Below are 13078 nucleotides of genomic sequence, written 5' to 3'. Positions count from 1 at the left end.
GTCCCCTGTTGGGTTCAATGTCCCCAGGGCTGACAGCTGCTGAGATTTATTCTTTGGGGTCATTCGGGGCTTTTTTCCCTAATTACCGTTATTTATTCCTTCCCCGGCGCTGCCATAAATAACCGTCCCCTCCCAGACACCGTGTTCCCGCACGTTCCCCCGGCCGCGCTGCCACCCGACCCAGCCACAGCTCCTGTCCCCAACGGTCCCCAGGGACACGGACACCCCCCCGTACCCCCCTCCTTGACAAAAAGTGACATTTCTTTTCCTATTACAAAATATCTTTTATTGTTAAAAGGCCGTGGGGGGTGTGTGGGGAGGGTCACCGGGATGTCACCGGGGTGTCCCCACGCCATGGGACCACGCGGCCCTGGGTGTCCCCATGGGAAATCCGGCATGAGAGTAGGGAAAACAACCTGTTGTCCCTTTTGCGGGGGGGGACTTCAAAACCCCCGAACCCACGGGATGCGGAGGAGGAGGAGGAGGAGGACGGGGGTGCTGGAGCCCCTCACCAGGGCGTCGGGGCGCGGCGGCGGCAGAGCAGGCGGCGGAACGCCCGGCGGAAGTCCTGGTTGAACGCGGTGTAGATGACGGGGTTGAGGGAGCTGTTGCAGTAGCCGATCCAGAAGAAGAACTGGAAGACGCCGTCGGGGACCTTGCAGCGCTGGGGACAGAGCGCGCCCAGGCTGTAGAGGAAGAAGAAGGGGAACCAGCAGAGGACGAAGACGCCGATGACCACGGCCAGGACGAAGGTGAAGCGCTTCTCGCGGTTCAGCTGCGTTTTCCTCCGCCACGCGTTCAACGCCGGCGCCCGCCGCGCCAGCACCACCCGCCCCGTCCCGGTGGCCAAAGTGTCCCTGGGGCGTCCCCCGGGCTGCGGGGCCGTGGGGCTGGGGGTCACCGGGGGCTCCTCGGGGCTCAGCAGCGACGTCCTGTCCGCCGGTGGGCGGGTGGCCGGGGGCTCGGCGCCGGGCGCGGGGGTGACGTTCGGCGTCCCCGAGCGCGGCGGTTTGGCGGTTTGGCGGCGCGAGCGGCGCTTGGCGATCAGGTAGATGCGCAAGTAGACGAGGATCATGATGAGACACGGGGCGAAGAAGGAGCCGACGCTGGAGGAGAGCACGTACCAGGCCTCCTCGTTCAGCTTGCACTGCGGCCGCCCCCCCGGCGCCGCCGCCTTCTCGCCCCCCTTGTAGACCAGCGGCGGGAGGGAGATGAGCGCGGCGATGGTCCAGACGGCCACGATGCCGCACTTGACGCGGCGCGGCGTGCGCTGGGCGCCGTACGGCACGGCGCGGCTCACGGCCCAGTACCGGTCCAGGCTGATGGCGCAGAGGTGCACGATGGAGGAGGTGCAGAACAGCACGTCCAGCGCCAGGTAGATCTCGCACCACGTCTGCTCGAAGTACCAGTAGCCCAGGAGCTCGTTGGCCAGCGAGAAGGGGATGATGAGCGTGGCCACCAGGATGTCGGCGGCCGCCAGCGACACCAGGAACAGGTTCTGTGGCGCCCGCAGCGCGCGGCTGCTCAGCACGGCCAGGATCACCAGCGCGTTGCCCGCGATGGTGAACAGCACCAGGAAGGTGATGGTGGCGGCGATGGCGGCCGTGGCCGGGGCCGAGTACCCGCTCGCCGTGCCCCCCATGGTGCCACTGTCCCCACGGGGCTCAGGGCTGGCCCGGGGGGGACGAGGTCGGGGGGTGCTGGGGGACGGCGGGGGCACTTGTCATGTTGCCTGCGGGGATGGCTGCCCTGCCTGTGTCCCTGTCTGTGTGTCCCTGTCTGTATGTCCCTGTCTGTGTGTCCCTGTCTGTGTGACCCCTGCCTGTGCCCCTGCCTGTGTGTCCCCTGCCTGTGTGTCCCCACCTGTGCCCCGTCCTGCCCGCACCCTTGTCCTGCCCGTCCCCTGCCTGCCGGTCCCCACTGGTGCCCGCACCTCTGCCCGTACCTCTGCCCGCACCTCTGCCTGTAGCTCTGCCTGTACCTCTGCCCGCCCCCTCCTCCGCCCGCCCGTACCTGCGGCTGCCGGTCCCCGCCCGTCCCCGTCCCGGTCCCGGTCCCGCCGGTCCGGTCGCTCTCTCGATCTCTGCGCCGCCGGCGCCGCCTCCGCCGGGTTTTAAGCGGCGCGGGAGGGGCCGAACCGCCGCTCCGGGGCGGGACCGGGGGGGGGGACAAGAACGAGGCCGTTGGCGGGGCCGGGATCCGCTCCGGGATCCGCTCCGGGATCCACTCCGGTCCCCCCGGTACCCGCATCACCCCTCGGTACCCTCGTCCCTCCCGGGCAGCCGTGTCCCTTCCCTGGTACCCGTGTACATCCCTCCAGTACCCACATCTCTCTTCAGTACCTGCATCACCCCCTGGTACCCGTGTCCCTCCGGGTGTCCGTGTCCCTTCCTCGGTACCCACATCCCCTCCGGTACCCAAATTCCCCCTCAATACCCACATCGCCCCCTGCCCCGCCCAGGCATCCGTGTCCCTTCCCCGGTACCCGTGTCCCCCCAGGTACCAACATCACCCGCATCCCTCCCCTGGTACCCATGTCCCTCCCGGGCATCCGTATCCCTCCTCCAGTACCTGTATCCCCCCCTCCAGTTTGTGGGTCCCCCCCAGCACCCCCATCCTCACCCTCCCCGGGGACCCCGGGCCCCACTCTCCATCCCTCCCAAAAACACCCCAAGGGGGTTTTATTCCCACCCCCTCCCCCCTCCATCATTTACACGATAATTCAGGATAAAAAGAGAAAAAGCCCCACATCACCAGGACCCTTTTTACCCATTTATTCAGTGTTTTCAGCTGGGGGCGGTGTCACCATTTCGGGGGGGTCACGGTCCCTCAGCTCCTCGTGTTCAAACGCACCATATCATGGATTTTTGCCTTTTTCCCTCTCTTTTTGAGGCCTGAAGGTGCTTTTGGAGCGTTTCTAAGCACCCGCTGGTTGTCACCCCAGGGCCGGAGCCGCTGTCACCGCTGTCACCGCTGTCACTCGTCCCTGCGTGGCACTCGGCGCTGGAACTGGTTTCACAAAGGGGGAAACTGAGGCAGGGAGGGGCAGAACCCACCTCCCACCTGAGATCAGCAGCAAATCCAAGTCTAAAAGTCACCGTTGTGGCAAGAAAAGCCAGTTTTCCCCCCTCTTTTTAACAACCTGGAGGTGGTGACGCGCACAGTGACACCCGGGGGGACGAGCAGTCCCCCCTGCCTCACCATGGGACAATTCAAGGTGTTACCCCCCCGGGTGCTGCCAGAGCCGCAATTCCATTCAGAAGCCACCGTTGGGCTCTGAATTCGGGCTGAGGACAGACGGGAGCGCGGAGTCTGGACAGACGGACGCACCAGCCTCAAACCCCGTTTTCCGCCTTCGCTCCCGCGGGTTCCCAGGGAAGGACTGAGCCACCATTTTGGGGGGATTTGAGCCAAATAAATGGGCTTGTGGTGGTGTCCTTGGCTCCCAAACCCATCTCCGCTCTGCACCGGCCACCTCGGCGCTTCCCATGTCCCCAGTGGGGTGACGGTGGCTTCTGAGCGTCCCCTGATGTGCCTCAAACCAGCCGGTCATCTCCTTCCAGCTCGATGTGCGGATCGCAGATGCCCGTGAAGTTGATTTCCTCGGCCTCGGAGGGTGAGGAGCGAGGCCGAAGGCTCACGTAGGTCTGCAGGGCCCTCAGCAGCTGCTTTGGTTTCCTTTTGGTGGATAATTCCAGCTCTGGGGAGGAAAGAGCAGCAATGAGGAAGGACGGTGAGACCCGGATGGGGTCGGGGTGAAATGCGCTCACAGCGCGAGGTTTGGATCTGGGTTTTATTTCTGGGTCGCGGCAAAGCGCCGAAGTCGCCATCGTGGAAATCTCCGCGTAAAACCCACCGGCTGAGCTCGGCGCCACCCCCAGCGCCCCAAAAATCACCCCGGGGGGGAAACCGCGGCCGAGCATGGACGGGGCCTGACGGTGACAGCGGGAGAGGAGCCGCGAGCACAGCGGCCATGGCGATATCGGGATGTAATAACCCCTGTGGTTAATTAATGATAAACACATCACCAACAGCTCCGCTACAAACCCTAGTGCAGCGCCTCAGGGGCCAGTGCTGGGGCCGGTATTATTCAATATATTCATCAATGATTTGGATGAGGGAATAGAGTGACTGTCAGCAAGTTTGCTGGTGACACCAAGCTGGGAGGAGTGGTGACACTGGAAGCTGTGCTGCCATCAGAGACCTGGACAGGCTGGAGAGCTGGGCAGGGAAAAACTGAATGAAATAGAACAAGGGCAAGTGTAGAGTCTTGAATGTGGGCAGGAACAACCCCAGGTTCCAGTATAAGTTGGGGAATGAGCTATTAGAGAGCAGTGTAGGGGAAAGGGAGCTGGGGGTCCTGGGGACAGCAGGGTGACCATGAGCCAGCACTGGGCCCTTGTGGCCAGGAAGCCAATGGTACCTGGGGTGGGTTAGAAGGGGGTGGTCAGTAGGTCAGAGAGGTTCTCCTGCCCCTCTGCTCTGCCCTGGGGAGACCACACCTGGAATATTGTGTCCAGTTGTGGCTCCTCAGTTCCAGAAGGACAGGGAACTGCTGCAGAGAGTCCAGCGCAGCCACCAAGATGCTGGAGGGAGTGGAGCATCTCCCGTGTGAGGAAAGGCTGAGGGAGCTGGGGCTCTGGAGCTGGAGAAGAGGAGACTGAGGGGGGACCTCATTCATGTTCACAGAGATCTAAAGGGGCAGTGTCAGGAGGATGGAGCCAGGCTCTTCTCGGTGACAACCAGTGACAGGACAAGGGGCAATGGGTTCAAACTGGAACACAGGAGGTTCCGCTTAAATTTGAGAAGAAACTTGTTCCCGGTGAGGGTGTCAGAGCCTGGCCCAGGCTGCCCAGGGAGGTTGTGGAGTCTCCTTCTCTGCAGACATTCAAACCCGCCTGGACCCCTTCCTGTGGAACCTCAGCTGGGTGTTCCTGCTCCATGGGGGATTGCACTGGATGAGCTTTCCAGGGCCCTTCAACCCCTGATATTCTGGGATTCTGTGATTCTGCGAAACCCTACACAACCCACCCGGTGAGCCAGAAACGTCCCCATTCGTCACCCACCACAACACAGGACATTTCCAGCGCCACGTGCTCATCTTTGAGACGCAAAATTGGGGTAAAAAACACCCCACGGGCGTAGGAATTGAAGAACTCGGTGTGATGGTGAAACGAGGAACGTTTTGGGGTTTTTGGGGCCTCATCCCGTCGGGATTGGGGACAAAGGTGTCGAGGACGGGGAGATGTCACCTTGGAGGAGGGGAGCGGAGTCGGCGATGGTTTTGTGCTGCCACTTCCAGACGCGGTAGAGCCGCAGGAAGGCGGCGGCGTAGAGGTCGTTGAGCACGGCGATCACCTCCCGCCGCTGGTTGCACACCCTGGAAACCACGGAAAGCAGCTCAGCCGCCGTTTGGAGACCCCAAAACCAGCCAAATTTCACCCGGAATGAGCAGATCTCACCTGGAGAGCCGATCCTCCCGCAGGGCCTGCACCACCATGTGGGTGATGTTGACGGACATGATGCAAAATGGGAAATTCTGCAAGAAAAGGAGCGTCAGAGTGGCCGGGACGGATCGAAACCTCCGACCCTTTTCTGCCGCCCAAATGCATGGGATGGCGATGGCAGAATAATAATACAACTGATTCAGGCTGCTGTGGGGCAAGCCGAGCTTAAATCCAGGCTTAAACTCAACTATAGCTGAGATTAAAACACTAAATTTAGGGAAACAAGCTCCACTCGCTTGCATTTTCACATCACGCTTCTCCAGAACTGTTAACCCATGTAAATTCAGCTCCAAGCCAAGAACCTGGAAATGAATCTCTAATCTGCACCAAGATGCGAGGAAAAGTCCAATTCCCAGAATAAATCTAAGACTTGGAGCCTTTGGGCAAAATAAAATCAAACCCTGACTCTGAAGAGGAGGTTTTTGCGCTTCTTTCTCCCCAAAACGGCGCCGATCCCGTGCGGGGAGGACGTGCCTGAGTTTCGTGCTGCGATAGTTTGAAAATGTTGTGAACCAGAGGCAGCGTCTGCGCGTCCAGGACGAAAAACAGCATCTGCATCAGGCCCAGCATCCCCGTCCCGCGCAGGTCGGTGCCGGGATCCGCGCCTGGGGGGGGAGGAGCAGCCGCTGTCACCCCCCGTGTCCCCAGGGGCGGGGGAATCGCGGGTGGAGGGGAAAACTGGGGAGGAATTGGGTTTGGTGGGGACAAACGGACGCGTCGCTGAGCACTCCCCATATTTCTCCAGAATTGGGAATTCTGAGCTCTCCCCACTCCGGGGTGTGTGAATTGATGTTTAAAACCAGTTCTATGTGTTAGGATGGAAGAGCAGGAGCTGATTGCATCCCAGGGAGGGGGTTTAGGCCACATTAAAACCCGGGTTATTTACCTCGCCGGCCAAGCGGCTGAAAACACGGCGCGTGACGGCGTTAATCGTTAATCCCGCTGTTTTTCTCAACAGAGCGTTTCGTTAATAAACCCCGGAGACGGCTCATTAGGCACAGAGAACGCTCGCTAATGAGGGGTCTTAATGGAACGAGCGCCAGAAGAGGAAACGACCTCAGGTGAGGCTGAGGTTGGAAATATGGGGTAATTTCTTCCCCCAAAGGGCTGTCGGGCATTGGAACCCATGGCAGTGGTGGAGTCACCATCCCTGGAGGGTTGGACAGACGGACATGAGGTTCTTAGGACATGGGGCAGTGGGTTCTGGGTGGGTTTGATGGTTTTAGGGTGTTTTCTGACCCTGGAAGCCCAGCTCTTCCCAGTGGGGGCCGTAGCGGGGGCAGCTCAGCCGGGAGCGCGTCAGCTGCGTGTAAATGGTCTGGAGGATGCGCATGTGGACCCACTCGGTGTCATCCAGGGCACCTGAAAGGCAGAAAACAGCCCCGAGAGGGTGAATAACAGCTCTTGGTGCCTAAAAACCACCCCTCAGAACCTAAAACACACCCCTCGGAACCTAAAACACGCCCCTCAGAACCTAAAAACCAGCCCTTGGTATCTAACAAACATCCCCTCGGCACCGAAAAGCAGCACTTGGCACCTAGAAAATGTGTCTTGGCATCTAAACGATAGCGCTTGGAGCACAAAAACCAGCCCTCGACACCTAAAATGCGGCACTTGGCTCCTAAAAATCTGCCTTGGCAGCTAAAATGCAGCTCTTGGTACCTAAAAAACAGTGTTTGGCACCTAAAAAACTGGTTCTTGGTACCTAAAAAGCATCATTTGGCATCTGAAAAATACCCCTGAGCACCGAGAAAACACCCACTGGCACCTCAAAAATGTCCTTTGGCAACTAAAGACAGCCCTTGATATCTAAAAACACCCCTTGGAACCAAAAAACCAGCCCCTTGGCACCCAAAAAATGGTCCTTGGTGCCTAAAAAACATCCCTTGGCATCTAGAAAAGTGGCCCTTGGCATCTAAAATCAACCCTTGGCACCTAAACACATCTCTTGGCATCTAAAAGACATCCGTGGTATCTAAAAAACATCGAAAAGATGCTCCTCAGCATCTAAAAAACAGCCCTTGGCACCTAAAAATCATCATTTCGCATCTGAAAAACAGCCCTTGATATCTAAAAACACCCCTTGGAAGCCAAAATCCAGCTCTTTGGCACCCAAAAAATGGCCCTTGGTGCCTAAAAAACACCCCTTGATATCTAAAAACACCCCTTGGAACCCAAAATCCAGCTCTTTGGCACCCAAAAAATGGCCCTTGGTGCCTAAAAAACACCCCTTGATATCTAAAAACACCCCTTGGAACCCAAAATCCAGCTCTTTGGCACCCAAAAAATGGTGCTTGGTGCCTAAAGAACACCCCTTGATATCTAAAAACACCCCTTGGAACCCAAAATGCAGCTCTTTGGCACGCAAAAAATGGCCCTTGGTTCCTAAAAAACACCCCTTGATATCTAAAAACACCCCTTGGAAACCAAAATCCAGCCCTTTGGCATCCAAAAAATGGTGCTTGGTGCCTAAAGAACACCCCTTGATATCTAAAAACACCCCTTGGAAACCAAAATCCAGCCCTTTGGCATCCAAAAAATGGTGCTTGGTGCCTAAAGAACACCCCTTGATATCTAAAAACACCCCTTGGAAACCAAAATCCAGCCCTTTGGCATCCAAAAAATGGTGCTTAGTGCCTAAAAAACACCCCTTGATATCTAAAAACACCCCTTGGAAACCAAAATCCAGCCCTTTGGCATCCAAAAAATGGTGCTTGGTGCCTAAAGAACACCCCTTGATATCTAAAAACACCCCTTGGAAACCAAAATCCAGCCCTTTGGCATCCAAAAAATGGTGCTTAGTGCCTAAAAAACACCCCTTGATATCTAAAAACACTCCTTGGAACCCAAAATGCAGCTCTTTGGCACCCAAAAAATAGCCCTTGGTGCCTAAAAAACACCCCTTGGAAGCCAAAATCCAGCTCTTTGGCACCCAAAAACTGGTCCTTGGTGCCTAAAAAACACCCCTTGATATCTAAAAACACTCCTTGGAAACCAAAATGCAGCCCTTTTGCACCCAAAAAATGGTCCTTGGTGCCTAAAGAACACCCCTTGATATCTAAAAACACCCCTTGGAACCCAAAATGCAGCTCTTTGGCACCCAAAACATGGTGCTTGGTGCCTAAAAAACACCCCTTGATATCTAAAAACACCCCTTGGAACCCAAAATGCAGCTCTTTGGCACCCAAAAAATGGCCCTTGGTTCCTAAAAAACACCCCTTGATATCTAAAAACACCCCTTGGAAACCAAAATCCAGCCCTTTGGCATCCAAAAAATGGTGCTTGGTGCCTAAAGAACACCCCTTGATATCTAAAAACACTCCTTGGAAACCAAAATCCAGCCCTTTGGCATCCAAAAAATGGTGCTTAGTGCCTAAAAAACACCCCTCGATATCTAAAAACACCCCTTGGAACCCAAAATGCAGCTCTTTGGCACCCAAAAAATAGCCCTTGGTGCCTAAAAAACACCCCTTGGAAGCCAAAATCCAGCTCTTTGGCACCCAAAAACTGGTCCTTGGTGCCTAAAAAACACCCCTTGATATCTAAAAACACTCCTTGAAAACCAAAATGCAGCCCTTTTGCACCCAAAAAATGGTCCTTGGTGCCTAAAGAACACCCCTTGATATCTAAAAACACCCCTTGGAACCCAAAATGCAGCTCTTTGGCACCCAAAACATGGTGCTTGGTGCCTAAAAAACACCCCTTGATATCTGAAAACACCCCTTGGAAGCCAAAATCCAGCTCTTTGGCACCCAAAAAATGGCCCTTGGTGCCTAAAAAACACCCCTTGATATCTAAAAACACCCCTTGGAACCCTAAATCCAGCCCTTTGGCAGCCAAAAAATGGTCCTTGGTGCCTAAAAAACACCCCTTGATATCTAAAAACACTCCTTGGAACCCAAAATCCAGCTCTTTGGCACCCAAAAAATGGTCCTTGGTGCCTAAAGAACACCCCTTGGAACCCAAAATCCAGCCCTTTGGCAGTCAAAAAATGGTCCTTGGTGCCTAAAAAACACCCCTTGATATCTAAAAACACCCCTTGGAAGCCCAAATCCAGCCCTTTGGCACCCAAAAACTGGTCCTTGGCGCCTAAAAAACATCCCTTGGAATGTAATAAACCCCCCCTTGGTATAAAATCCCACCCCCTGGTGCCCGCACCCCCCGGACACGTGGCGGTGTCCCCGTGTCCCCGGTGTCACTCACAGTTGGCCATGGCCAGCGCCAGCTCCCGCTCCTCCCGCAGCCGCCGCCGCAGCCGGGGGGGCCCCGTGAGGCAGCGCAGCAGCGCGGCCAGGCCGTGCGCCCCCCCCGGCCCCCGCGCCTGCCGCTGCGGGGACAAACACACCAAATAACACCCAAAATGTGATTTGGGGCAGCCCTGGGGGGGGTGTGGGAGGGAAAGGGGGGAGCGCAGGGGGTGTTTTGGGCGGTGCTGCCCCCTCCTACTTACGAAAAAGGCCCCCCCGGGGCCGTACCCTGCACTGGGAGAGGTCGGCGCTCTGGAAGAACTGCAGTGCTTCTTGGAAGGAGATTGGGGGGGGGGCAGCGGCCAACGGCCCCCCCAGTTCTGCAGGGAGGGAGAGGATGGTGTTAAACCCCCCTCGGTGTCACCTGTGCCCCCTCCAGTGTCACCCGTGCCCCCCGTTGCGCCTTCTTGGCTCCCAAACGAGCTCCTGCCTGACGCCAAAGCGGCCGGTGCGGTGTGGGGGGGTCGCCCCCACTGTCATAAGGCAATAGGGTGACTGTGGGTCTCCCACCCCCCAAAAATGCCCCCCCACCCGCTGACCCCCAAGTCGTACCCGCCTGGGTCTGTTCCAGTGCCTCCCATTGCTCCTGCGCTCGCTGCAGCTCCTCACCGGGCTCTACTGGGACAGAACTGGGGTCAGAGCCGGGGAGGGGGGCTGTTCCCCCCCCAGGGCACAATTTGCCCTTTTTGAGGGGAAACTTCCCCCCCAGAGTCCCCTGCGAGGTGAATTTGGGACAAAATGAGGTGAAGGTTTCACTGATTTGGAGCCGGATTTGCCCGTTGGCCCCGCGCTGGGACCCTGGGGATGAATTCGGGCTCCCCCCCCCCCCCAAAAACCCTGCGGGACTGGGGCCAAGGGAGTCGCTCACCCGCTGGGTCCCCCTGAACGAGCACCTGCAGGAGCTGGTTCTGTCCCACGGCCGAGACCTGAGCAGGGACAGACGGACAGAACGGTCACCCCAGGGACAGACAGACAGGACAGTCACCCCATGGATAGATGGACAGGACTGTCACCCACAGGGACAGATGGACAGGACTGTCACTCCACGGACAGAACTGTCACCCCAGGGACAGAGGGACAGAACTGCCACCCACAGGGACAGACAGACAGCACTGTCACCCCATGGACAGACGGACAGAACTGTCACCCCAGGGACAGACAGACAGAACTGTCACCCCAGGGACAGACGGACAGAACTGTCACCGTGGGGACAGACGGACAGAACTGTCACCCCACGGACAGATGGACAGAACTGTCACCGTGGGGACAGACAGACAGAACTGTCCCCCCCAGGGAGAGACAGACAGAACTGTCCCCACCAGGGACAGACAGACAGAACTGTCACCCCCGGGGACAGAGGGACAGAACTGTCACTGTGGGGACAGACGGACAGAGCTGTCACCCCATGGACAGATGGACAGGACTGTCACCCACAGGGACAGATGGACAGAACCCGTGTGGACAGACCCCAAACCGGGGGGTGCCCCTGAACCCCTGAGCTGGTCCCTCAGCCCCTCCCCCCGCCCAGACCCGTTCCGCTGGCGCCACCGGTGACAACGTGCGGGGTGTTCGAAACGGAGGGGCGGGGACGCGGGGACACGCACCGGGAGGGCCGGGCCGGGCAGGCGGACCCGCTGCTGCTGCTCAGGCCGCTCCGCGCCCGCGGCGGCTCCGCTCATGGCCTGCGGGGAGAACGCGGCGGAACCGGGGGTCCGGGGCGTGGCGGGGGGCGTCCCGGTCCCCGACCGTCGCCCCCTGCCCTACCGGGCCGCTCTGCCCTTTGCTCCACCGACCTTTGACCCCGCGGCCGCCGGAAGCGGCGGCGGCGCCCCCCGGCCCGTCCGTCGACCCCGCTCCCGGTGCGCAGTGCGCAGGCGCGGCCGCGCTGCATGCTGGGAGTTGTAGTCCGCGCTGCGGCCCCTCCCCGGCACACGGGACTGCAGCTTCCGGCAGGCGCCGCGCTGGGGGACGACGGCGGCGCGGGAGGGCCAAACCGCGGGGAACGCGGCCGCTCGCCGGGCCCGGCCAGGGCTGCGGGGGGACCGGTGGCGGCTCCAGTGTCCAGCGCTCGGTACCGGCTCCAGCGTCCTCGCTCGGCACCGGCTCCCGGTGCCGCCAGCAGCTCCCAGTGCCCAGCGCCAGCTCCGAGAGCCCAGTGTCCATTCCCAGTGCCAGATATCAGCTCCCAGTACTCAGTGCCACCTCCCAGTGCCATCTCCCCGCGCCCAGTGCCACCTCCCAGTGCCCCGTGCCACCTCCCAGTGCCATTTCCCAGTGTCCGGTGCCAGCTCCCAGTATGAGCTGTCGGCTCTCAGTGCTCGGTGTCGCCTCCCAGTGCCCGGTTCCAGTTCCCAGTACTCAGTGCCACCTCCCAGTGTCATCTCCCCGTGCCCAGTACCACATCCCAGCACTCAGTGCCAACTCCCAGTGCCACCTCCCAGTGCCCGGTGCCAGCTCCCAGTACTCAGTGCCACCTCCCAGAGTCAGACGTCATCTCCCAGTACTCAGCACCAGCTCCCAGTGCCACCTCCCAGTGTCATCTCCCCGTGCCCAGTGCCATCTCCCAGTACTCAGTGTCGCCTCCCAGTGCCCGCTGCCAGTTCCCAGTGCTCAGTGCCAACCCCCCGGTACTCAGTGCCACCCCCCAGTGCCATTTTCCAGTGCCCAGTGCCACCTCCCAATACTCAGTGTCAGCTCCCAGTGCCATCTCCCAGCACTCAGTGTCACCTCCCGGTCCCCAGTGCCATCTCCCATTACTCAGTGCCGCCTCCCTGTGCCCAGTGCCACCTCCCAGTACTCAGTGCCACTTCCCAGTGCCATTTTCACTGCCCAGTGCCACCTCCCAGTACTCAGTGCCAGCTCCCAGTGCCATCTCCCGGTACTCAGTGTCACCTCCCTGTCCCCAGTGCCACCTCCCAGTGCCATTTTCCAGTGCCCTGTGCCACCTCCCAATACCCAGGGCCAGCTCCCAGTGCCAGACCCCAGTAGTCAGTGTCGCCTTCCTGTGCCCAGTGCCACCTCCCAGTACTCAGTGCCATCTCCCAGTGCCACCTCCTAGTACTCAGTGCCAGCTCCCAGTGCCATCTCCCGGTACTCAGTGTCACCTCCCAGTACCCAGAGCCACCTCCCAGTACTCAGCACCAGCTCGCAGTGCCAGATAACAGTTCCAGCGCTCAGTGCCAGCTCGCAGCGCCACCTCCCAGTACCCAGTATCAGCTCGCACACTCGGCACACCTCCAGTGCCCAGCGCCCGCTCCCGGTGTCAGACATCAGCCCCCGGTGTCCGCTACCGGCCGCCAGCGCCCAGCCCCGCCTCCCGCCCCG

General features: G+C 59.3%; 2 protein-coding genes across 9 annotated transcripts; both read right to left on the bottom strand.

Annotated features, from left to right (window-relative positions):
- Positions 1–259: 259 nt before the first annotated feature.
- LOC136112218 (alpha-2B adrenergic receptor-like) lies at positions 260–2966 on the bottom strand. Of its 2 annotated transcripts, XM_065856750.2 has the most exons (3): positions 2770–2966; positions 2014–2143; positions 260–1700 (listed from the first exon to the last, which is right to left on the bottom strand). In XM_065856750.2, exons 1-3 carry the CDS (start codon positions 2771–2773, stop codon positions 509–511), a joined length of 1326 nt encoding a protein of 441 aa, XP_065712822.1. In that variant the 5' UTR covers positions 2774–2966; the 3' UTR covers positions 260–508. The 2 variants fall into 2 exon arrangements, with proteins under 2 accessions (XP_065712822.1, XP_071655439.1); XM_071799338.1 differs by lacking the exon at positions 2770–2966 and having other exon boundaries at positions 260–1498; positions 2014–2302.
- Position 2967: 1 nt separating this feature from the next.
- ELMOD3 (ELMO domain containing 3) lies at positions 2968–13058 on the bottom strand. 7 transcript variants are annotated; one of them, XM_071799334.1, is made up of 11 exons: positions 12879–13058; positions 11548–12805; positions 10623–10680; positions 10307–10469; positions 9983–10074; positions 9711–9834; positions 6747–6869; positions 5982–6112; positions 5463–5539; positions 5253–5380; positions 2968–3700 (listed from the first exon to the last, which is right to left on the bottom strand). In XM_071799334.1, the coding sequence occupies exons 2-11, from the start codon at positions 11967–11969 to the stop codon at positions 3537–3539; spliced, it is 1482 nt and encodes a 493-aa protein (XP_071655435.1). In that variant the 5' UTR covers positions 11970–12805; positions 12879–13058; the 3' UTR covers positions 2968–3536. The 7 variants fall into 7 exon arrangements, 6 of the variants coding, with proteins under 6 accessions (XP_071655435.1, XP_065712823.1, XP_065712825.1 ...); XM_065856751.2 differs by having other exon boundaries at positions 9958–10074; positions 10307–10369; XM_065856753.2 differs by lacking the exon at positions 12879–13058 and adding an exon at positions 11359–11436 and having other exon boundaries at positions 10307–10369; positions 11548–11936.
- Between the last annotated feature and the right edge of the window lie 20 nt (positions 13059–13078).

This window comes from Patagioenas fasciata, chromosome 26, assembly GCF_037038585.1.
Source record: "Patagioenas fasciata isolate bPatFas1 chromosome 26, bPatFas1.hap1, whole genome shotgun sequence".
Taxonomy (NCBI): Eukaryota; Metazoa; Chordata; class Aves; order Columbiformes; family Columbidae; genus Patagioenas; species Patagioenas fasciata.
This window is presented reverse-complemented; position numbering and strand designations above follow the sequence as displayed.